General features: G+C 42.1%; 9 protein-coding genes across 9 annotated transcripts; 3 read left to right on the forward strand and 6 right to left on the reverse strand.

Moving 5' to 3' along the window:
- Nucleotides 1-373: 373 nt before the first annotated feature.
- K450DRAFT_239064 (uncharacterized protein) lies at nucleotides 374-3,890 on the reverse strand. The gene is made up of 12 exons (XM_051588707.1): nucleotides 3,648-3,890; nucleotides 3,342-3,577; nucleotides 3,214-3,277; nucleotides 2,722-3,154; nucleotides 2,421-2,653; nucleotides 2,230-2,343; nucleotides 1,994-2,158; nucleotides 1,807-1,932; nucleotides 1,526-1,747; nucleotides 1,240-1,427; nucleotides 986-1,175; nucleotides 374-903 (listed from the first exon to the last, which is right to left on the reverse strand). The coding sequence occupies exons 1-12, from the start codon at nucleotides 3,840-3,842 to the stop codon at nucleotides 610-612; spliced, it is 2,460 nt and encodes an 819-aa protein (XP_051445041.1). The 5' UTR covers nucleotides 3,843-3,890; the 3' UTR covers nucleotides 374-609.
- A 2,085-nt stretch (nucleotides 3,891-5,975) lies between these two features.
- K450DRAFT_50923 (uncharacterized protein) lies at nucleotides 5,976-6,688 on the reverse strand. Its single transcript, XM_051593822.1, has 3 exons — nucleotides 6,626-6,688; nucleotides 6,453-6,559; nucleotides 5,976-6,383 (listed from the first exon to the last, which is right to left on the reverse strand). Exons 1-3 carry the CDS (start codon nucleotides 6,626-6,628, stop codon nucleotides 6,131-6,133), a joined length of 363 nt encoding a protein of 120 aa, XP_051445042.1. The 5' UTR covers nucleotides 6,629-6,688; the 3' UTR covers nucleotides 5,976-6,130.
- A 14-nt stretch (nucleotides 6,689-6,702) lies between these two features.
- On the forward strand, nucleotides 6,703-8,205 carry K450DRAFT_239073 (uncharacterized protein). The gene is made up of 4 exons (XM_051588708.1): nucleotides 6,703-7,203; nucleotides 7,268-7,380; nucleotides 7,449-7,656; nucleotides 7,731-8,205. Exons 1-4 carry the CDS (start codon nucleotides 6,770-6,772, stop codon nucleotides 8,011-8,013), a joined length of 1,038 nt encoding a protein of 345 aa, XP_051445043.1. The 5' UTR covers nucleotides 6,703-6,769; the 3' UTR covers nucleotides 8,014-8,205.
- Nucleotides 8,206-9,920, reverse strand: K450DRAFT_239075 (uncharacterized protein). Its single transcript, XM_051588709.1, has one exon. It carries the CDS (start codon nucleotides 9,538-9,540, stop codon nucleotides 8,398-8,400), a length of 1,143 nt encoding a protein of 380 aa, XP_051445044.1. The 5' UTR covers nucleotides 9,541-9,920; the 3' UTR covers nucleotides 8,206-8,397.
- Nucleotides 9,848-10,514, reverse strand: K450DRAFT_239077 (uncharacterized protein). The gene is made up of 2 exons (XM_051588710.1): nucleotides 10,475-10,514; nucleotides 9,848-10,404 (listed from the first exon to the last, which is right to left on the reverse strand). Exon 2 carries the CDS (start codon nucleotides 10,191-10,193, stop codon nucleotides 10,038-10,040), a length of 156 nt encoding a protein of 51 aa, XP_051445045.1. The 5' UTR covers nucleotides 10,194-10,404; nucleotides 10,475-10,514; the 3' UTR covers nucleotides 9,848-10,037.
- Nucleotides 9,921-15,252, reverse strand: K450DRAFT_239081 (uncharacterized protein). Its single transcript, XM_051588711.1, has 22 exons — nucleotides 15,032-15,252; nucleotides 14,840-14,947; nucleotides 14,594-14,769; nucleotides 14,386-14,525; nucleotides 14,139-14,269; nucleotides 13,823-14,052; nucleotides 13,467-13,754; nucleotides 13,346-13,385; nucleotides 13,134-13,283; nucleotides 12,943-13,062; nucleotides 12,841-12,879; nucleotides 12,544-12,753; nucleotides 12,202-12,475; nucleotides 12,050-12,138; nucleotides 11,802-11,942; nucleotides 11,486-11,729; nucleotides 11,311-11,405; nucleotides 11,060-11,234; nucleotides 10,820-10,962; nucleotides 10,604-10,738; nucleotides 10,475-10,514; nucleotides 9,921-10,404 (listed from the first exon to the last, which is right to left on the reverse strand). The coding sequence occupies exons 1-22, from the start codon at nucleotides 15,239-15,241 to the stop codon at nucleotides 10,301-10,303; spliced, it is 3,282 nt and encodes a 1,093-aa protein (XP_051445046.1). The 5' UTR covers nucleotides 15,242-15,252; the 3' UTR covers nucleotides 9,921-10,300.
- Nucleotides 15,253-15,464: 212 nt separating this feature from the next.
- On the reverse strand, nucleotides 15,465-16,024 carry K450DRAFT_271392 (uncharacterized protein; the record flags this gene model as incomplete). The annotated part of the gene is made up of 3 exons (XM_051593006.1): nucleotides 15,465-15,764; nucleotides 15,837-15,927; nucleotides 15,984-16,024. The coding sequence occupies 3 exons, from the start codon at nucleotides 16,022-16,024 to the stop codon at nucleotides 15,465-15,467; spliced, it is 432 nt and encodes a 143-aa protein (XP_051445047.1).
- Nucleotides 15,984-18,482, forward strand: K450DRAFT_239103 (uncharacterized protein). Its single transcript, XM_051588712.1, has 8 exons — nucleotides 15,984-16,811; nucleotides 16,900-17,094; nucleotides 17,159-17,341; nucleotides 17,404-17,485; nucleotides 17,546-17,845; nucleotides 17,911-18,131; nucleotides 18,202-18,235; nucleotides 18,298-18,482. Exons 1-8 carry the CDS (start codon nucleotides 16,155-16,157, stop codon nucleotides 18,354-18,356), a joined length of 1,731 nt encoding a protein of 576 aa, XP_051445048.1. The 5' UTR covers nucleotides 15,984-16,154; the 3' UTR covers nucleotides 18,357-18,482.
- A 344-nt stretch (nucleotides 18,483-18,826) lies between these two features.
- K450DRAFT_265634 (uncharacterized protein) lies at nucleotides 18,827-19,729 on the forward strand (the record flags this gene model as incomplete). The annotated part of the gene is made up of 4 exons (XM_051592797.1): nucleotides 18,827-18,922; nucleotides 19,015-19,278; nucleotides 19,345-19,532; nucleotides 19,594-19,729. 4 exons carry the CDS (start codon nucleotides 18,827-18,829, stop codon nucleotides 19,727-19,729), a joined length of 684 nt encoding a protein of 227 aa, XP_051445049.1.
- Between the last annotated feature and the right edge of the window lie 1,071 nt (nucleotides 19,730-20,800).

The following is a 20,800-nucleotide window of genomic DNA, read 5'->3' on the forward strand; positions in this document are numbered from 1 at the left end:
TTGCCTGTGAAAGGCAACGTGTCTTCGGCGGGCTTCGTGATTTCCGACAGGGCAGAGGAATTGAATATAGTTGATCGTAGCACATTGAACTGTTGAGCAATCTTGCCAAATGGAGATCCAAACTCTTCCTTTGCCTCTGTAGCAGCTTTTGAGTTCGAGGCGGTCTGGTGCAGGTACCTTTGTCCAACTAACACCGTGCGATAGTTGTTTTTTAAGGAAGGATACAAGGAAGGTACCCTTTTGGCGGAATGCTTCAGAGCACAAAGCATTACTAACAACTCAATGTAGAAAGTGGTGGTTGGCGATAACGTTCAGTTTTGCTCGCAGGGTGTCAAAAATTCAAAATTTTGGGAACGCTGAATTTTCAGTGTAAGCCACCTAGAGCCAGGGGTAGTAGGCGAGCTGGGTGGCAAGTTGTGTTTTTTGTTCTCAAGTCTTGCCATCTATTATTATCCACACTACTGGTGACACTGTACGCCTACTCCATTGTCCTATTTACCGCTCGACTTCATTATGACATAATTCAAAGCAAGATTCTTTACACAGGGCACGATTATTTTGTATATGTGTACAGTTCTGCACTGGGCACTGAAATCTTTTTATTAATTTCTATTCACAGTCCATAATGTTGGTATCGCGAAGACTTTCCGTCATAGTTTTGATATCAACACCACTGTAATCGATGTCAAATGTTTCCTCGTACATGTGTTCGGCTGAAATGGTTGCCGCCAGTCTCGCAAAATCAATTTCCCCAATCGCGTCGGCAAATGCTTGATCATTTTCTTCCAGGGCAAGCGCTCGCTTGCCACCCATCGTGTTTGAAGCTTCCGAATCCAAATCCTCTTGGATACCTTTCAAAACCTCCATAGACTTTTCTCGAACTAAGCGCGCCGAGTCTTGAGCCTGTAGAGAGACGACAACACAATAAAAGTAGAGTGAGCTGTTATGATTCAGGCACATAGACGCTTTGTCGTTTAGGTCTTACCGATAGCAAAAGTAAATGATCTCCACCAAGTTCATAGAAATGTGTTTGTTGTTTGTCTTCATGTACGTGTCCCTTTTTGCTTCTTTCTCGTATGTGTATCTCCGTCTTCCATAACTGATGTAGTAGGTTGCACACCCGTAATCTAACCTCCCAATCCGTATCGTCCATGAGCATGGACATATCCGACGGGCTGGGACGAAGCGGCATGAGAAATCATTTGTTTTTCTTCTATGCTAAAAAATTTTAAATTTTACCTTAGTCCTTGAACATCGAAAAGATTCTCGTACGATTGGTTGTGTATTAAACATGACATTGCGTCCAAAACCGCCCGGCGAACCAGGGCTTCGGGATCATGTATTAAAGGTGGTAACATGGAATTTATATGCTTTGTAACCTCGTTGTTCTTGATAAATATCCATCCACTAGCATTGTTCATCATTTGCTACAAATTTTTTTTTGAAATAACCGAGAAGTTAGCTTATTCTGTTGCTGAAGAAAAGATAGTTCCTGATTTGTGCATTGAAAAACCCGCATATATACCTGTAAAGCATCCAGAGCAGCGGATCGTACATAAGCCTCGCCATCAACAATCTTTTCGATTACTTCTAGCGCCAAATTATTTTGTTGCGCAAATTGTACTCGCGCAGATATATGAGGCGCATCGTACAGACTGCCAATAAACGTTACAACCGAGTCCCGTGTATCCCATTCAGTGTCATATAGTCGCAGTAGCAATGCCTGTGTTACACTTTCCGAAATGTCCTGCCAAATTGTTTAGCTGTATGCCCACTGGTACATCAAGTCTGTAGTATATCGCTTACCTTCTGTAGCATGAAGCCACTAAATTGTGAATTACATAAAAAGGAGTCAAATGTTTCCAGTATCAACTTCACAGTTCGTCCGTCCACAACCGAGTCTTCCAGGAGTCCAACTAGAGTCATTAGAGTCTAGTCAAAGTGAATCCATTAGTCAATGATCAACATCGCCACCTGCGTCAATAACGCCTACCTTCTTAACTCCGTGGTCAGGAGTAATTGTGGTTGGAAGCTGACGTTGTCTCACTGACACGAGTAGTGGATGCAATTGAGATAACAAAGGTTTTAAAACTCTTTGGTCCATTGCGATACCCCTGCCCTCCAAGATATCCAACATAGTTTCCAAGGGGCTGACTTTCTGTAAGATTAGTTAGCATGGCGAATGACAACATATCGAGCATTTGGCTAACAACTTCTATCGGTGCTCACCACTATAACATCCGGAAATTCATGGACAATGGTGTGCAGAGGTTTGAATATCGCGATTATGAATACTTTTGTATTTGATTTAGCTCTATCGGACTCCCAAAGGTGCCATTGAAGCTGCAAATGGGTTGGTAAATTCAGTAGCTTGCATTATAGCCGACATGCCTTCATGGTTCGTCTCGCCTCATACTTACCGATGACATGTCTGTATTAGAGGCCATTTTCGCAAACAATGTTCTATTGGTTGCCCCTTGAAGAAGCTCGATGAAAAATTTACATAGATCCTCAACCTTCGGTAACGCTATCTCTGATGGTAGACGTCGAGCTAAGAGTAAAACGACCCTCATCATATCGAGCCCAGTCATGATGCCTTGGAATTCAGAGTTGTTGAGAAGTTGCTTGCCCTTGTCAACAAACGCATCACATGCTGTAAAATGCAATTGTTAGCATCGCATCATCCTAAAACAACTAGCGCTGTAGTTAGCGATATAGTACCTTGTGCCATTGCTTCAGTCTCTGAACTGCCTGGCTCTACCGGTATAGATAGGACCTTCGCAGGATTTGGGACCCACTCTATGACCTTTGACAGGATCTCTATTTTCCGACTACGGATAGTCTTGTCAGCATGATGTGGGTTTGAAAAGATGAGGCCAAGTATGTGGTATTCCTCGAGGTATTTGATTATGGCATTCGATCTGGTTGAAGCTATAACCCAGCATATTTCCAAAGTAGCGAATCTTTCGAAATCGTAAGTGCTGCCAATCGTCTTTAAACCATCATCACATTCTAACGTTTGCTGGATATAACTTGTTGGATTCATTAGTCTAAAAAGTTTTTCAGATGAGCTCACTAATGCTTGATCATGTTTTTCTTCGTCATAAGTGTTGCTTATTAGCACTTGATAAAAACGACAGGTACTGGCCACCAACTAATAGAATTTGATTAACGCAGGGCAATAATGCTACGTTAGCAGGCCCAACAGCTTACATAGAGATTCGCGTCTTTCAGGTAACTCATAATGGCTTTCTGAATTGGTTCATTGCCGGCCAACCTACAAATAAAAGTTAAGACAATGTATCTAGAACCCTACAAAACTCAATTGATGATATACCTACCATTGACAACCACTGGGGCAATGAATGAACCCATGACAGGCTTCCACGGATGCCACACGCAAAGACCCTTCCGATGCGCTGGAACATTGCACTACTTGCTTGAGAAGATCTTGATTGTTGTTTACCAATTTTTCAAACATGATCGGTTCCGTTTGGCTATCATGCAGAATAAGCTTTCCCAAAAATCGAAGACAAATAGCCTTTGTTCTCGGGTCCTGATAATCAGACACGCAAGTCTAAAGAAACCACTGATATTAGCACTTTACTCAAGGAGGGAATTTCTCAAATCTCGGTTTGGGATCTCACTTCTGTCAGAATGTCTAACACATTCCACGCATTGTACATAGCCACACCATGTGCTTCGCTATTGAGAAAACTGGACAAAAAGGACAAAACTTTCTCGTATATAGTGTCGTCGATAATGTCTTTCGACATGTGCGGTAGAGCATTCAGAATGTTGCGTGCCTTCTCTACGGGAGCGTCGTTCAGAGAGGTGGACATAACATAAAGCAATAAAGGAGGAACCTGATTTTCTTCATTGAATTTGCCACCACAACCAGTTTTGAACAGCCGTCTCACAACAAACACAATGTCCAGTCCACCGAAATATTCCTCATAATGAGCTTTGGCTCGAAAACAGTTTTGTTTTTTCTCGATGGTATATTGTAACATATCACATATCACATTTATTCAAAATTTCGGCCTTTCTCTGCATTTTTTGCTACGCTCTTTCATCGGTTTATGCAAAAGCGCCTTTCTACTAATTTGAATATATTGAGGCGGTGCATATGGTGGATAGTCGGTATTAATACTACACAGTATTCAGTATTGGATGTTCCTCAAAATTTGTGTGTTAATCATTAGGTCAAAAATTGAGTTGACTACATGTCGCACTTGGTAGTCAGCAAATCTAACTGCGTACTGGCCAATCTTACACAATAACGCGTAATTAGTCAAAGAAAATAGAACGCATTGCATCCTCATAATGAATATTTTTATTATAATTGCAATCTACAGAGCCTTCAGTAGTTAGCTGACAAACTGAAAGTGAGGCAACAGGAGATCGCTTGGTTTGCCCTTTGCTGCAAGGTGTAATGCAAACATCTCATCGTGGCCATCGTAACAGTATTTGATAAATAATAATATTACCACAATACTATAACGCAAGTTATTGTTTGAATGGGTACGGGCCGATGCAATGCAAAGTGCCAAATCGAATTTGAAGATGGCATCATATCTATGAGCTTTGAATTTAAAGACAACAATAATCAGACACCAGCTTTTGTTATTAAAAAATAACAATAAAAAGTGCTTCCGAGGGCAGGGCATGCACTGTTTAGAGTTGTATGAAAACCGAGGGCGGTTCACCATTGACAATCAAGCCTTTTATATTTTACCATTTCAATTTCGATTATTTTAAAAAAAAGAATCTGCTTTATCTTTCAGAACAGCAAACTTGTGAGCACATTTATGCTTTTTAATATTTTCAGCAGTTCTTTCGGCTCTACTAGCAAACAATACATATACGATTTTACGTGACAATGCCTTACTTCAGCTTGATGCGTAATCTAGCCCAAAGAAGAAACATTAATGTGATCTAAGCAAGATATTCGAAAAAAAAAATAACAAGGATCTAATAACAGCTTTCAATCTTTGATTTTATCAATGTTAATTAGCCAAGCAATCTTGACAGAGGAAAACCAAACAAGTTAAATTTCAAGACTTTTCAGAGCTGGAAAGGACAAATAGTCAGTGAATGGGAAAGGATAATTATAAACGCCTTCATACGACTAGGCGCTTACGGCGGAAGAAAATAGTTGAGATCTTCAATGAAAATATGCCTACAGTATAGAATAGAGACATGGATTATTCATTTCATCAATATTTTCCTTGTATGGGTCATTGGCAGCCCTAACACCCATCGATGAGTTATGTAGATATAACTTGATTGATGATTTTAATCAACAGCATCTTGTCTCAGCCGAAAGTGTAATAAACCGAGAAAATGTGTACCAATAATTAAAATCCATTTTCTGCAACCCAAACATGCATCTGCAGCTGGACAGAAAATATCGAATATACATTGCCGTCTGCGGACAGAAGTAGATTTAGAGATCGTTCTGACGGAATCGGTTGACTCAAGCGATATAAGATGTTCCAGAAACCACAGCCTTCAACTATTGTATCTCTAATTTTTGACAAGACGTAGCAGTGGAACTTTTACAATGAAGGCTTTTGTGCTCTAGATTTCCATTACATTTTCTTGGCTTAGTCTTTGCTGTGGGTTTAATATGTAGCATTGAATTTTCTAAATCACATTTCGAAATTAAAGCGCACCTGGCTTCACATTGACACATCACCCTGACCATACAAGTCTTGGGGTAGCTGCAGAGTCAGAATTTGAACGATGGGCAAAAATCAGTGAGATCCGATTCTACGACCGGCCAGCGAAAAGACAGCTGCTGAATTCAATCACCACCCAAGCTGAACCAAATATCCTTTTCCAGCCCACGAATTTCCCTGCTTTATAGAGATCATGGTTTCGAGCGATCAGTCTCAATTTTCAATCGCCTCTTTCGATCTTCGCGTATAATCCTCTCTTCTTCAGGCAAACATGTGTAGCACAAAACCACATGCGAGAAAAATGGCGACGAGCACGCCAGCATGATATATCCAGATACCCATGGTATTTATTCAAGTGGATTTCCAAGAGATGAGATCCGCAGTGTCAAAGCGCAAATGATGTATTTACGATCAAAGTTATTCTTTTCTGTTTTGTACAATATCATTCAATAATCGTCATCATCTTCTTCATCGTCATATGTCGCGGCCGGTCGTGGTCGGCTTTCGTAACCTTCCTCTTGTTCTTCTTCCTCATCACCGCGTGCTCTTCTAGAACTTCCTCTATCCTTATTTACGTTCTCGCAGGCATCGATCCAGGCTGAATAAACATCCACGGCTTCATCCAGATAGGTAATAGGGCATTGCCATGACACATCGCAGACTTTACAGGAAAGATGTCCGACTTTGTTTTGGTGGTCACTAGGTGTAAAGTTAGTAGCTGTAACATATGGGCTGACAGTAATATGATAGGATTCAGAAACTGCTTACATTTTGCACTCTATACTCTTCTCATGATTGCAGAACAAACAGTTGAATTGTTTGTCCAGTTCAGCCTTCAGCTTTTTGACGGGCTTTCTCTTTGACTTACGCTTTCCCTGAATGAAAACAATGGGTATTAGTGATTGATCAAACGGTATCCAGGTTGAGATTCAGATGCGTACCATTGGAGAATAAAGAAAGTGCAGGAAACGGAAAAATCGCCCATAAACGAATGCCACTTTGAAATACAGTAAAAATGGGACAGCGTTTTTTTTTTTGAGTTTCGAATCCCCACCGAGTTTTAGCCCTCAGCACCACACATCAGTATGCCATTTGTGTTCAAAGATCCAGCGGCAGGATCGCGATCAACGGCACCAACATCTGATTCCCCAACGGAATCTCCTCTCGATACCCAGAGCATTTCGTCATTACTGGAAAATACAAGTCTAACACCCGGTTACAAGCAGCCGGACGTGCACAAGTTGGACAAATCCCCGCTAGGCAGTCGAACGAGAGAGCAAACGCAAGAGGAGAGACGGAAAAAGGCGCTCCAGCTGCAAAAGCGCAGTCGACAGAATCAAATTGAATACGCTCGACGGCTCGCTTTTGAAAAAGTAACAGTGGATGTCAGTCAAGAAGAGAGTGACGATGAGGGCGGAACCGAGGCAGCTGATATCGTGGATGATGATATGGGTGAAGGCGTCAAGGGTAAATCAAAGCAACGTAGAACGAAAAAAATGAAAAAGCAGGATGCCTACCGGTTAGCTTATCTTTTTCTATCAGCCAGCCATGACTTATACCATCCTATTAACTTCTCATCTCAGTGATCAAGTCATGTTTGCAGAATGGTTGATAGATATGCCAGAAGACCTGTTTGAAAATTGGTGTGTAGTTCCTTGTCCGGTTGGTAAGCGCTGTCTGGTCATATCGGCGAATGGTAGGTCGTTATGATTGTAAAGACATATGAAGTAGGCTGAGCGACAGCGGCTAACGCCACATTACCAGGGCAAACCACAGCAAGGCTCAGGAGCGGACGAGTTCTCAATAAGTTCGAGTCGATTCTTCCGGCAGGATCGTCCACTTACAAAGGGAACAAGGTTACGGACTACTGTATATTAGATTGCATCTTTGATCCAGTGCATTGGGTATTTTACGTCTTGGATATCATGTGCTGGAAAGGGCATCCAATTTACGACTGTGATACTGAGTTCAGGTGAATAGCGATGGTTGATAATGCTGATATTGCCACGTTTTATTGAATTTTGTTTTCGGGCTTGCTTTCTATAGATTCTTTTGGGTGGCTACTAAAATACAGGCTGACGAAATGGACGTGCCAAATGCTGGCAACCAATTTTACAAGTTTCAAGCCCTGCAGGCCGCATCAACCACCGAGCTTAAAAATGTTATTGCTAATCCTTACGCCTTTATGCCACCTAATGTCAAAGCCAACCTGGACGGATACTTGTTTTACAATCGTGAGACGCAGTATGTTGTGGGCACGACTCCTCTGGTATGCTGGCTATCAATAGATAAAGTACAGGAGCTACTGGTGGATAAAATTAGTGTGTAAATCACTATAAAAAACAACAAAACTGCATGCATTTCATATTGAAGTTAAGGAGAAAGCTGCGCATGGGCAATTTTATTTATCAAGTTTTGTACGGGAGGCGTACGACAGTGTTTTTTAGAGAGTTTTTTTTACAGTTTTTTTTGGGCTTATGAACAATTTTTTTTGGGTTAGAAAAAAAATAGTTATGAAACGTCGATAAAGAGGGGAGAGATGATAAGTAGGGGGAAGGGTTCAAATTGCGATTGCGCAAGCAAAAAGAGGACCACAGAGGCTGTGGTATGTTAAGGCATAGAAAAATCATTTCCAATGAACATAAAAAAGGAGTCAGAAATGTTGAAGAATGAGATATGTATCCAACATGTCATGGGGGGTTGTATGCGGAGTCTACATCCACCAGGAGTCATCATGCTGTGCAAATAGGTCTTCATCACCACTTGAGCGAGTTAAGTCATCTGTGTCCGAACCAAATGGATCGGCGTTGAAGTCACAGTCTCCTTCTTGATCAATGAGGTCAGACCAAGAGCCACAGCAAGCAGAGTCGTAAGAGAAACCAATATCTTTGAAAGCGTCCTTTGATTGAGGAATAGACACGGGTGAAACGGTGTCATAAGTACCATAGGCTTGGTCAGAATCATCTTCGTTGTCTTGAATAAGGAAGTGGTCAATCCTTTGGAACTCCTTCCAGACTTGTCGCATGGTAGGGCGATCCTCTGGATTGAGAGCAAGACATCTTTGTACCAGTTGTAAGAATTCGTCAGAAATGGATGGGAACAAGTCCTTGATCACCATATTATCTTGGGCGTATTCGGCAAAGACTGGATCAGATAAAGATGCTTCTTGCCATGGGTTACGACCAAAAAGAATAGCCAATACAAAGATACCAGTGCTCCAAACATCAGCGCTTGAGCAGGCATAGCCTTGAGCGGTAGGAGGATTGAAATGCTCTGGCGCAAGATAACTTGCAGAGCCACATCCATATTCATTGGAATATGCTTGTCGGGTGGCAAGACCGAAGTCGGCTAGCTTGAACTTGAAATCGCGAGAGATGTCGGGCATTTGCAATAGGACGTTCTCCAACTTGATGTCGCGGTGGTAGATTCCTTGGTCGTGCAAATAGACAAGAGCTTCGATGATTTGATTGCCAGCCATCTGAAGAAGGCTTTGGTCGTCATCAGACGTTCCTTTACCGGCATGAGCAACTGCGTAGTCAAAGAGATCACCTTGGTCGCAAAGCTCGAGTACAATATAGACAAAGTCATCATCTTCAATGGTTCTTTCCAATGCAACAATATTGTCATGTTTGAGATGCTGTTGGATTTCGATTTCGGCTCTTTGAAGAGTGAGCTGTTCAGCGTTGAGTCCAGATTTTGTGAGAACCTTAATGGCGTGGTAAGAACCAAACTCCACATGTTGACCAAGGAGTAGGCAGCCATAGGAACCAGTGCCGATTTCTTCAATGAGTCTATACGTTCCGCCAAGGATCGTATCCAGTTTACTTCCAGCGATAGAGTCCACGGTGTCGTTCATGATAGTAAATTTTTCTTTTTTAAAGTTTCCAAATGTCAAATTTGATTTTGGGGTGAGATACTTGTCGAGACAAATATAAGGGTTTTCAATAAAGTCGGATTGGATTTTGTTTTCTTGTTTGGAGGTCGATGCAAGCAAGAAATTTTTGGAGTTGAAATCGTCTGTTCAATAAGTATAGGAAGAAACAAATACTATGTACAAAGCAGAAAGGAAGCTAGACAGAAAAAAAGGGAAAAGAAAAACGCAGTATAATACAGAAGTTAAAAGAGGTTATGGCAAAGAAAAAAGAAAAAGGTTATGAGGAAAGAGTTGGAGTTTGTGGTAGGTGTTTTCGCAGATAGGCGGTGTCGGTTCAAAGTTTGAGATATCAACGAGATGTGAAGTGTGATTCAGAGATGTTGGGTAGAAAGGTAAATTTCATAATTTGGCTTGGGAATGGGGTTGTTGGGTAGACTTTTTTTAGCAGCTCATATTGAATAGTTGATGGGTTCAAAAGGTTACAAGGGGGTTGTTTTAAAAAAAAATAGAAGTGATGGTATAAAGGGAATAATTAAACAAGACGATGATCCAAGTAGACGATAATAAGAAAAAGAAGAGAGAGAGAAAGAATAAGCGATGGAAACTTGTGGATATAAAATGAACATTTTTTTCATGGGGAGTGGGAATGGGACCCCACCTCCCCCCACCAAGACAGGCGTGACCAGTGAGACGAGCCAATCAGAGACATTGCATCAAGACATTCTTAATCCGAGCAAGTTCCTCAATCCGTCATATGACTTGTTTCTGTTGCCTCCGCCCTGACGTTACTCAGACTGGCTATGGACCCAATAGCCATAACAGCTTCTTGTAAAGTTTGGCCAGTGTCTGATGGTGATGATGCGTTAATCAATGTTACATTGGGGAAATACCGTTGTCATGTGTTGGTTGTACTTACGATCAATGGAATTTAGGAAGCGTACGAGTTCTTTACCCAACTAATCAAACAGCCGGAAAAATATAAGGATTGAAGTAGTGAGAATTGCAATACAATTTGGTGGGTAAAAACAACAAACAACTCCTGTACCTCATAATTTCCAGCATCAATAGCGCTTTGCAACAGTAAAACCGTATCATGGCTTGCAACCGAGAGTGGTTCCAGGGTTTGAATTATGATCAAATATGAAGTGGCTGTCTTTAAGCGGTCCTCCCTTAAGCACAACTTTAAGTTGCCCAACCCACCCCCAAATCCAATGTTTAGAATCTGATGACTATTATTCTCATTTGACAGGTTTGCCCCTACCTCAAACAAGTCCTGCGGGTTACCGACAATGGAAAATAAATGCTCCCATAGTGCAACCTCAGTCTTACGGGCACAGCCGACGATGACATCCAGAGCATGTGGAAATTGATCCAAGAATTGAATAACGATAGGTAAAATGGCGCCTAAGTCGTCGTCACACATTTTTTTGAACAGGAGTTGTATAAGTATCATTCCCTGCATGAGGGGATAGAGCCATGTCAAATAAAACCGTCACCTTACCGCTCTCATGTTGATTAGGGCTATCGGCCTCTTTTTCAAGCACAGTGTGCAGTAATATCTCTAGTGCATGTCCGAAATACACTAATTTTTGGAATATCTTGGCAAATGTCACGGCATCTACTTCATAGCCGTGCGTAAGTAGATTTCGCAATATGTGGTGCAGGAATAAGTGAGTCTAAAAATTTTAGTGTACCGTACGGTAAGTAAATCAGCTCTTCTTCGTAAAAGTTGCAAGATATATCATGTGTTACCTTGGTTATCAACCTAAACTGCAAGAGACCCAAACTGGTCTGCAGAGTGATGTTCTGTTCAATGCCCACAACGATTCCTTTCTTGAGTAAGACCGCTATCATAGATACCAAACCTCCGTTATCACGCCATTTTTTTTTGAACATGTCATAGCAAAGCTGTTCAATGTCTACTTACATAATGGATAAAAGTCCAGTGGTATGTACACGGCCTCTTCGATGACAGTTTTAACATGATTAGTACGCCACCGTTTTACATCATCTGTGAAATAAGGTGCAGTTGCAACATGACCAGATGTAAGCGACCGTAATGAATAAGGTCTGTTTCCATCCGTCTCAGATGGGTGCTCAACGGGTGAATTGGGTTCTCGTAACACGTCGTCGTATTCAGACTCTTCACCCGTGATCAAATTTGTAAAGACCTACAACAACGCCCATGTTATTGACTTGGTGCTACCTTAAGGAGATATCCAAGTTTGTTTGACTAAACTGACCTTGATGCCTTTTCCATCCACCGCCCATATGGAAGTGTCCAGGTTTCCAAGCCGTTTCGATTGTGTCCAATAGTATTCGGCCCTCTCTGCCAGGACATCTAGTTCGTAATGTACGTCTCCTATACGGTCATCATCCAAGTCCTGTTGGGTAAAGGTAGTTCAATACGGTTTAGTACCTGCCTTAATGGGATACACGCACTTCCAGTGAAATTTTGCGAACAAATCACTTGACATTTGCACCAACTTACCTCCGTTTTGGGACTTAAGATTATCAGCTTGCCATCAACAAGTAGTACTAGCCTGGCATTCATGAGATCAGTTTCCGTCCCGATTTGACCTAAAGAACCCAACCTGTGGTCAGTGCAAGTACGCTGCTTTATTATGATTTCCATTGACTTACCTCCACACTTGGACTCGAGCAGGCTGATACTCCGCACTCTAGCAACTTGGGCAACCACACCAGACAGAGTTATATGCCTCATAAGTTCTGCGTGGAAAGCTCCTGCGCCATTTTCAGATCTGCTTGTCAAGCGATATATGCTTAAAACATTGTCCGACGTGTATACAAGGAGATACGACGCTGTAACACTCATATAGATCACTGGATGCTTCAATGGCAATTGATGTAGCATGTATGCGTTATCCAGGTTGGATTCTCGGGAATAAAACCGTAACTGAAAGGAACGTAATAGAAGTGAATATCACTGGTGCCTTTTCCTTTCAGTATATTGTTTCAACTTACGACATGATACCGGCTATGAAGACCGTTAGGGATTTCACATGCTGCAATCAGTACGTGTTTGAACCATGCAATGCCTCCACGTACATGGAACTCTTGTTCCTGTTGCTGGTTTCCAAACATTTTCCATCGTCCAGACAGGGTGCTGTAATGAGCTAAACCTCGTTTACCAGCAATGGCGATCCACTTGCCGTCAGGATCAATGGAAGCGTACTGTTGAAGGAAACGATCATGGGGTTAGCAATGGCTTGATCACTAAGCTAGCTGTCAAGCCGATGCAATACCAAAACTTCAACATACCCTGATCGGCCAATGTTCAGATATATACATTGTAGGAAACTGTAGATCTTTGGTTTAGAAATTATGCTATATCCGCGTCTTACTTTGAGGTCATTTACATACCGATATATGACTCCATGATACTGAGTCGGGGTCAATGGTAGTCGAACTTTCTTGATGGTCACCACCATTGTACAATAACAAACGATCGTCCATCTGCAGTAGTCCATTTTTAGCATTGTCCTGTAGGAAAATAAAATGGATTATTTGTATTGAATTGCATGATGCATGTGAGCATTAGGCTAAAACCTTACAGGACTGTGCATGAGTACAACGGCGGATTTTGCAAAAGGAAGACTGTACAGTTTGCTGTATTGCTTTGTACTCGGATCCGGTGATGATGATGGGTCTACTAAACTGCTTTTGGAGAGAATGAAGAGTGTTGTGTTGCCGGCCCCCCAGAACTAAGTCCATATCCTGTTAGTTAAAAACCACTACCTCCTGCGCTTTCGTCATTGAAACTTACCAGAAAATTCACATTGTGTGCAAAGATATCCTGAAAGGGACTATGGAAGGAAAGGGGTATGTATGGCAGACTTAATTTAGAGCCTTTGGAATCAAATGGAAAGATTTAGCAAGACACTTACGTATCTCTATCCTTGGTGATTGATGCAGAAGCGCTAGTATCCTCTGCATTCTCTGTAGAGCAGAGTAGATGACCATACACACTCCAAACCGCCAATCCGCGACCTTCATATCCTACCGCTAACGCATATCCATCACTTGTCCACGAAACCGTCTTCACCTCACCGTACGACTCGCTTTTAGGAGACGCTGTTGTCGGAGACCATTGCCTCGGTGATGAAAGATCCATCTTGTGCGAAAAAGTAGGTGTGGAGGTGTAGCTCTGAGCGGAGTAGACGAAGACATCGCCACTATAGGAGGTATCGGCATGATTAACACCAACGTCTAGCTTTTTCTGATCGCAATGTACCGCACATACCTTTTTGTTCCAATGGCAATCAGAGAGAAACGAGCATTGATCGATATAGACGTAGCGTGTTGTTCTTGAAGACTTTCATCGCCGGTATTATGGAAACATAATCCAGACCAAGAACTTTGTACTGAAAAGGATGGCATGATCGGAATAATGTCTTCATGCTCATGACTGCTTGTTCCTTTCTTTTCATCACCAGGTTTTCCCTCGTTCAGCGAAGCTCCGGTCTTGGCTGACTGCAATGATGAATTTCAAGGAAGATATAAGCAAACCAATTCTTAGTGGAAGTTGATACCTCCCCGGATGCTTGCCAATTCAGTACCTCTATTGCTTCCTTACTTCCTCTACGGGACCTTGAGTGGGACTTTAGACATTTCACAAAATGTGCGCGACCATCAGAAGTAATCCAGACTGAAATGTTCATGGCTTTGTTGTAGGTCATATATACAATGGCTTCATTTTTGCATAAGATTGTGTCAGATAGAATCACTGTTTCAGTATACACCCGGCCATATGCTGGTAACTCCAACCATTGCAAGCATGACGGCTATAGCAAGAAAATCACCTACATGTGTCTGGTCGTATCCATGCCATTTTTGACACCATATTTGTACCCGTTTGACTAACCTCCTGTGGGTTCCAAGAAACCCGCTGTACAGCTGTAGGCTTCATAGTTGTAATAATAAGACTGTCTTCAGAAGATGTCCCACTATGAAATGATGGTGAATACAGCCGAACGCATGTTGGGCAGCAACAGTATGAATTCATGTACATTACCATGATATACCAGCATCTATTCTAATAGCAAGGCGAAACTTGATGATCATAGTCTTTGGACCCTTGGCTTCTCCCGGGCCGTGAGTATATCCATGTGTACTTTGGGTGCTATTTAGCTGTAGCGAGGCATTCTCGAACGGGAGAATGACATATAACAACAGATACTGTTTGTCTGTCTAAGTTTGTATGGAAGAACAATGTAAGTATATCGAAATAAAACTTTCCCGCATTTAGATGTTTGCATACAATGGCAACAAAGGCGGTTGCATCTGGCTTCCATATTAACGAGACGTTTTTTCCAAAGTCTCGTACGTGAGCGGCCGAGCGCTCAACATGTGACAAAACTACTCTTGGCTAAACATAGTAGATCCAGTATATATTAGTATAGATAACATGCATTGAGTATCGTATCCAGTGCCTAGCTTTATAGCTGTCTACCTTGACTGACCAAAGCTGTATTGAGCTCTGAGTACACGATACAAAAAAGGCAGCTTGAGATGTTGGTTGAACAGCGACGATGTCAAGTGGTTGAGGGAAGACTGTGGTATCGGCAGACGTCGTTGTATCTTCTAAGTGGTCATAAGCATCCTTATTGCTACTACAATTTTGAAGAGATAATTCGTTTGCGAATCCAGTTGCCCAGTACATTGGTACACCAGATGCTCAAGCAGTGTCAGGTCGATCGCACTTGATGAAATTTGAATTGGAAGTCCGTGTGCTCAAAACGCTGTCCACAAATTGAACTGTAAGATTATTGCAACCGCGTACTACTATTCTGGCGAGCGAAGCAATGCAGTAAGACGCTAACTTCAGTATATTGGTATAATTCTCAGTGTTTATTAAGATTCTCCAATGACTCTAATTAGTTGATTCAGTCTCGCCCTAAAATGTCGAGCTTGTACATAGTAATTCTTCCAAAAAAGTCTGTGCTTTCTTCGAATATAAGTTTCAATCTTTGGACAGATTTTGGGCATTGTACATTAAATGACTGTGGCTGATTTACATCTTCAGGATATACTGTTCCCAGGTCCACATTATAGTTGTTCGGGGACTCAGCTTCACTAGCAGCTAGAACGCATTTTTTGCCAACAAATCCGCCTTGAAAGGTCATCCAAATAGACTCGATCTCCACTGAGCGGCCAAAATCGAGCAGAATATGTTGTGGGAGACCCTGTTTGACAAGTGAGCTGTACTCAGTATACATTTCTTATGTTGATCACTGTATTTTTTAAAGTGACCTTACCTGCTCAGAATTCCAACAAGTTTCTACGCTGTCGTCCGTAAGATGCTGCTTGCCATAGTTGGTTATGTCACGATTCAGCACTGAGCTTACTCTAAAAAAAGGTTAGCCGAGAGGACTATAGGTTTGCGTTTCTTTCTTGCCACTTACTTTAGTCTGGTCTCTGCAGAAATGAGGGATCTTGCTGTCATTCTCGATTTCAAAGTCGGCGAGACAACCACATCAAAGGTGCGGAAAATTGCCCCACCAAATTTAGCAAGTCACGCCTGGCGGCTGCAGACAATGTGAACCGTGCTTTCCGCTATCCTTCACCGTTCAACTATGACAAAATCAAGAAAGCGCGGCAATAGAACAAGCCGGCCACCAGCTGTACCAAATCGAGATCAGTACCAGAGATTAGATCAACCCAATGGCACAGAAGATTCACAAAATTCGGCAAGATCTACTCTTGGAAGGATATTCGGTAGAACACCTTCCGCAGATAGTCCTTCACAAGAACGCAACGTTTACTTTTCCTCACGGCCACAAGATGGAAATTATAGCCCTAGACAGCTGTCCCCATTATCGCCTAATACTGGTTCAGAGCAGCCTCCTACCGATCTTTTGATCGATATAGGTCCTCCACCCAGCAACACTATAGCCAACTATCTGAACGATGACCCATATAATTCTGATATTGATACCACGTCAAGACACACTTCAGTGGCGGAAGAAGATGTTTGTTTCCCGCAGCCGGATATCGAGAAGCACCAGGGAGAGACTGACTATAACGCTTTGGAAGAATTCTTGGATGAGGAAGGTGCCGTTCTATTTTCGTCACCCATCACCGACAGGTCCAATCGAAAGTCGTCACGAAACGTATTTACCGCAAGCCCGACAGAAACAAGCCCTCAAGGAGACAATGACATTAGAAAACGGCATAGGCGTTTGTCAACAGTTGGAGAGCGCCGATTTTCAATGTATGGTGATAGAGATAAGGTAAACATTTGGCAGTAGTAATTATATTGCATAATGACACCGTCATATGACATAGCATAACTTTTTTTTTTTTTCCACGCTTCTTCAGCATCTTGATGTCGATCAACAAGACAATAGCTATCGTGTTACATTTTATTCTCCCCACCTAAGCGCTACAATTCATGCTCGCACAATATCTGAAATACCCTCTAATGGCGAAACCTTAGTAAGCATGATGAAGAAAGGTCAATATTGGATTGATATATTGAATCCAACGGATATGGAGATGAAAGCCCTGAGCAAGGTAAAAAAGACATGTTCTTTGACCTTGTCACGACTTTTTTTTTCGTTTACTAAGTGTGCTATAGATCTTCCATATACATCCATTGACGACGGAAGATATCACAATGGAAGAATCAAGAGAGAAGTGCGAAGTGTTCAAAAACTATATCTTTGTTTGTTTTCGCTCTTTTGATGCCGATCAGTATTCTGTAAACTACCTGCAACCTATCGGTTTATATATTATTATGACAAGAGAGGCGATCTTAACGGTGAGTGTATGTCATTTTCTCAACGGGTCCCGTATACTTGTCTCTAATCCATCTGTTTCAAGTTTCACTATCGACCTATGATGCATCCACATAACGTTCGGAAACGCATCAAACAGCTGAAAGATTACATTAACGTCACACCAGGTAGTTACAGATGACTTGCATGTTGTATAATCGAACATCAGCTCAACAATGGATTTTCAGATTGGATCATGTATGCTCTTTTGGACGACATTACCGATACCTTTGCACCCCTCATCCGCGCTATAGAGTTTGAAGTGGATTCAATTGACGAACTCGTTCTCATTTTGAAGGAATCAGAACAGTCGGATATGCTTCGAAGAATTGGTTATTGCAGGAAACGAATGATGGGCCTTTTAAGGTTGCTAGTGTCCAAAGCTGACGTTGTAAAGACGATATTGAAACGAAGTGAAAGCCGTAATACTGACGGTCTTGGTCCTGCACTTTGCCCGGAAGTTGTTTTATACCTTGGAGATGTTCAAGGCAAGTTTTATAAACCAAATCGGCGCTCACCTTTATCATCTAAACTGACCAATGAAGCTCTATAGATCATATCATCACCATGCTTCAAAGTTTGAACCACTACGAAAAGATCAGTTCTCGGTCGCATAGCAATTACCTTGCCCAGATATCCATCGAAATGACTCAAACCAACAATGAAATCAACGATATTCTCTCCAAACTCACAGCTTTGGGTAGTATATTAGTGCCTATGAATCTTGTAACTGGTTTATGGGGTATGAACGTGCAAGTTCCTGGACAAAACGAGGTCAGTTCAACAAAACATTTAATGAATTTTTTGCTCATCTCATTCATACCATTCACTTTTGCATATATAGGAGGGATTAACTTGGTTCTTTTCTATTATGGGAGGTGAGATATCATCTATAAATCCAACTTACTCTTTATTATATTAACATGTTTTGTTTTTAAAGGTATTTTAACATTCTGTATTGCCAGCACAATCGTTATGAGAGCGTACAATATCATATAATACGTTTCGCTGTTGGATCTATGGAAGGAAGTCAAACGATCCAAAAAGAAGGTGAAATATAATGAGGGCGATAATAAATCTGATATTATTTTGTTGATGCAGATAGTGCATTGTGGTATATTAATAGGGCATGTTAGTAATGTAATGTTCTTCCGAATCAATGATACGTTGGAGCATCTCCTGCGTGAGAGTTCACGTGATACAAATGAGCGAAGTAAATTTGGGAATGTTTCTGCATTGAGCGCTCTCCCAGTTGCCAAACCCCTTTCTACCAACAGTCCCAATAAATCAGAACACTACCTTACCTTGAAGCATTGTCTCAACGACGTAAGCACTACGGATTCATATACATTGCACGTTGAAGGATCTTTGTAAAACAACATTGATTGACTTTGTCCACTGTTTACCTACAGCAATCGGGACAGTTCGTTCAAAATCACAGTTAGCTTGGTACACCGCACTCAACGGTTATGTTCGCAGACGATGAAGACTGCGATTGCCCGCTTTGCATGGAGGAGTTTGATCTCTCTGACCGAGGGTTCAGACCGTGCCCTTGTGGTTACCAGGTAACTATTGTTGGCAGCTGCGGTAGTAACCGTTTGCATGTCTCGAAATACTGCCTACCACGGTGGTTTCTGACCTGATCACTGCTTTCTAGATTTGCCGATTCTGCTGGCACCACATTAAAGAGAATCTGAATGGACGATGCCCCGCTTGCCGATCATTGTATAGTGAGCAGACCGTTCAGTTCGTTCCAATCAGTCAAGATGAAATAGCTCGCCTCAAGAAGGAAAAGAAGGTCAAAGACCGACGTCAGAAAGGAATGGAGTTGTCAAGCAGGAAACATCTTTCCAATACAAGAGTTGTGCAGAAGAATCTGATGTATGTTCTTGGCTTGACTGCAAAATATGCCAATGAAGAGGTAAAGTTGCATTGCCATGATAGCGATTTTGTTGTCACACGTATTGATAATTAGCACGCATTGTAGGCCGACCTGTTTCGCCAATTTGGCAAGGTTACAAAAATTGTAATTAGCAAAAGACACGGCTCGCAACCGGTATCTGAAGATGATGGGCAGTCAACTATTGGTATCTATGTAACATACAATCGGAAAGAAGACGCTGCAAAAGCTATCAACGGCTTAGACGGAATCACGAAAGATGGACATGTGTTAAGGTATGTTATCTTGGTTGTTATTTAGTTCACTCACGGTAAAGACCTAAACGATGTGCTTTAGAGCGTCTTACGGGACAACGAAATACTGTACATATTATTTGAGCCATATGCCCTGCCCAAATTCAAGCTGTATGTATCTACACGAACAAGGCGAAGAATCTGATAGTTACAACAAGGAAAATCTTTCGATCAAGTAGGTTTAGTCTAATTTGACTTAATGGACCTCTCTACGATTTCTACTAACGCACAGTTCTTGTTAAACTCATTAGCAAGCAGCAGTTGTCAGAGGTCCAGAAAAGTGCAAGTTCAGGCACGCCTCTCGCGACATCGAATGCTCGCAAACTTGGAGGAAAGGAAGCTCCATTGAAAGGACAGGTTCAAAAATCGAGTTCGGCCGACGCTACAGGTGATAAGCCTGTATTGCCTGCAAAGGCTCGCTGGGCAACATCGTGGACTACTACGCCTGAGGCCAAAGTTGATAGCGCTACTGATTCTGAGATCACGCCCGACAACTTTGGCCCATCTCTGACTGACGCTTTAACTTTACCACAAAAGCCAAAGCATTCGCCATCTTTGCCCAAGCGTAAGGAAAAGCGTATTCCAAGATCAAGCAAGGCTGTCCGTTTGGACATGATCGATGCGGTGATTCTTGCTCCAGCCTCAACAGCACCCACTTCCAGCAAACCTGAAGTTGTATCTGAAAATGAGAAGGAAGATATGGAGGTTTCGAAGGAAGAGGATGTCAAGATGACAGAAGATGCCAAGGTGGCAGTGGACGCGAAGGTGACCGAACTTCCAGCTCCTATTCCTCAAGCACCAAAGGCGCCGAAAGGCTGGGCTATTATTCCCACTGTCAAACCAGAAACTGCCAAACCACCTGCATTGGCTAAACTTGGTCAGATTCCACTTCCTGCTCGAGGAGAGAAGCGACCAGCTCGTGCAGACAACAGTAAGCGGAAGGAGAAGCGCCAAAACCAACAGCAAAAGACAGAGACGAAGGATCAATCGCCTGAAGGTTTACCAACTGCAACTCAGACGAAGGATACGAAAGAACCTACTCCTACCGAAAGTCACCAGGCTGCTGAAGAGCCCAAACAGGGAGATGCTGTCACTAATGCTGACACGATCTCGGAAAGTCAGCGTGAATCTTCCAATGTTCAACTTGATAGTGACACTGTGTTCACCGAGCAAGACGCTCTCAAAACTTCTGCTGATATCACTTCCGTGTCTGAAGTCACTCTAGATAAGGAGGACTCTGAAGTGTTATT

Source organism: Umbelopsis ramanniana (genome assembly GCF_025399195.1).
Source record: "Umbelopsis ramanniana AG unplaced genomic scaffold K450scaffold_24, whole genome shotgun sequence".
Lineage (NCBI taxonomy): Eukaryota > Fungi > Mucoromycota > Umbelopsidomycetes > Umbelopsidales > Umbelopsidaceae > Umbelopsis > Umbelopsis ramanniana.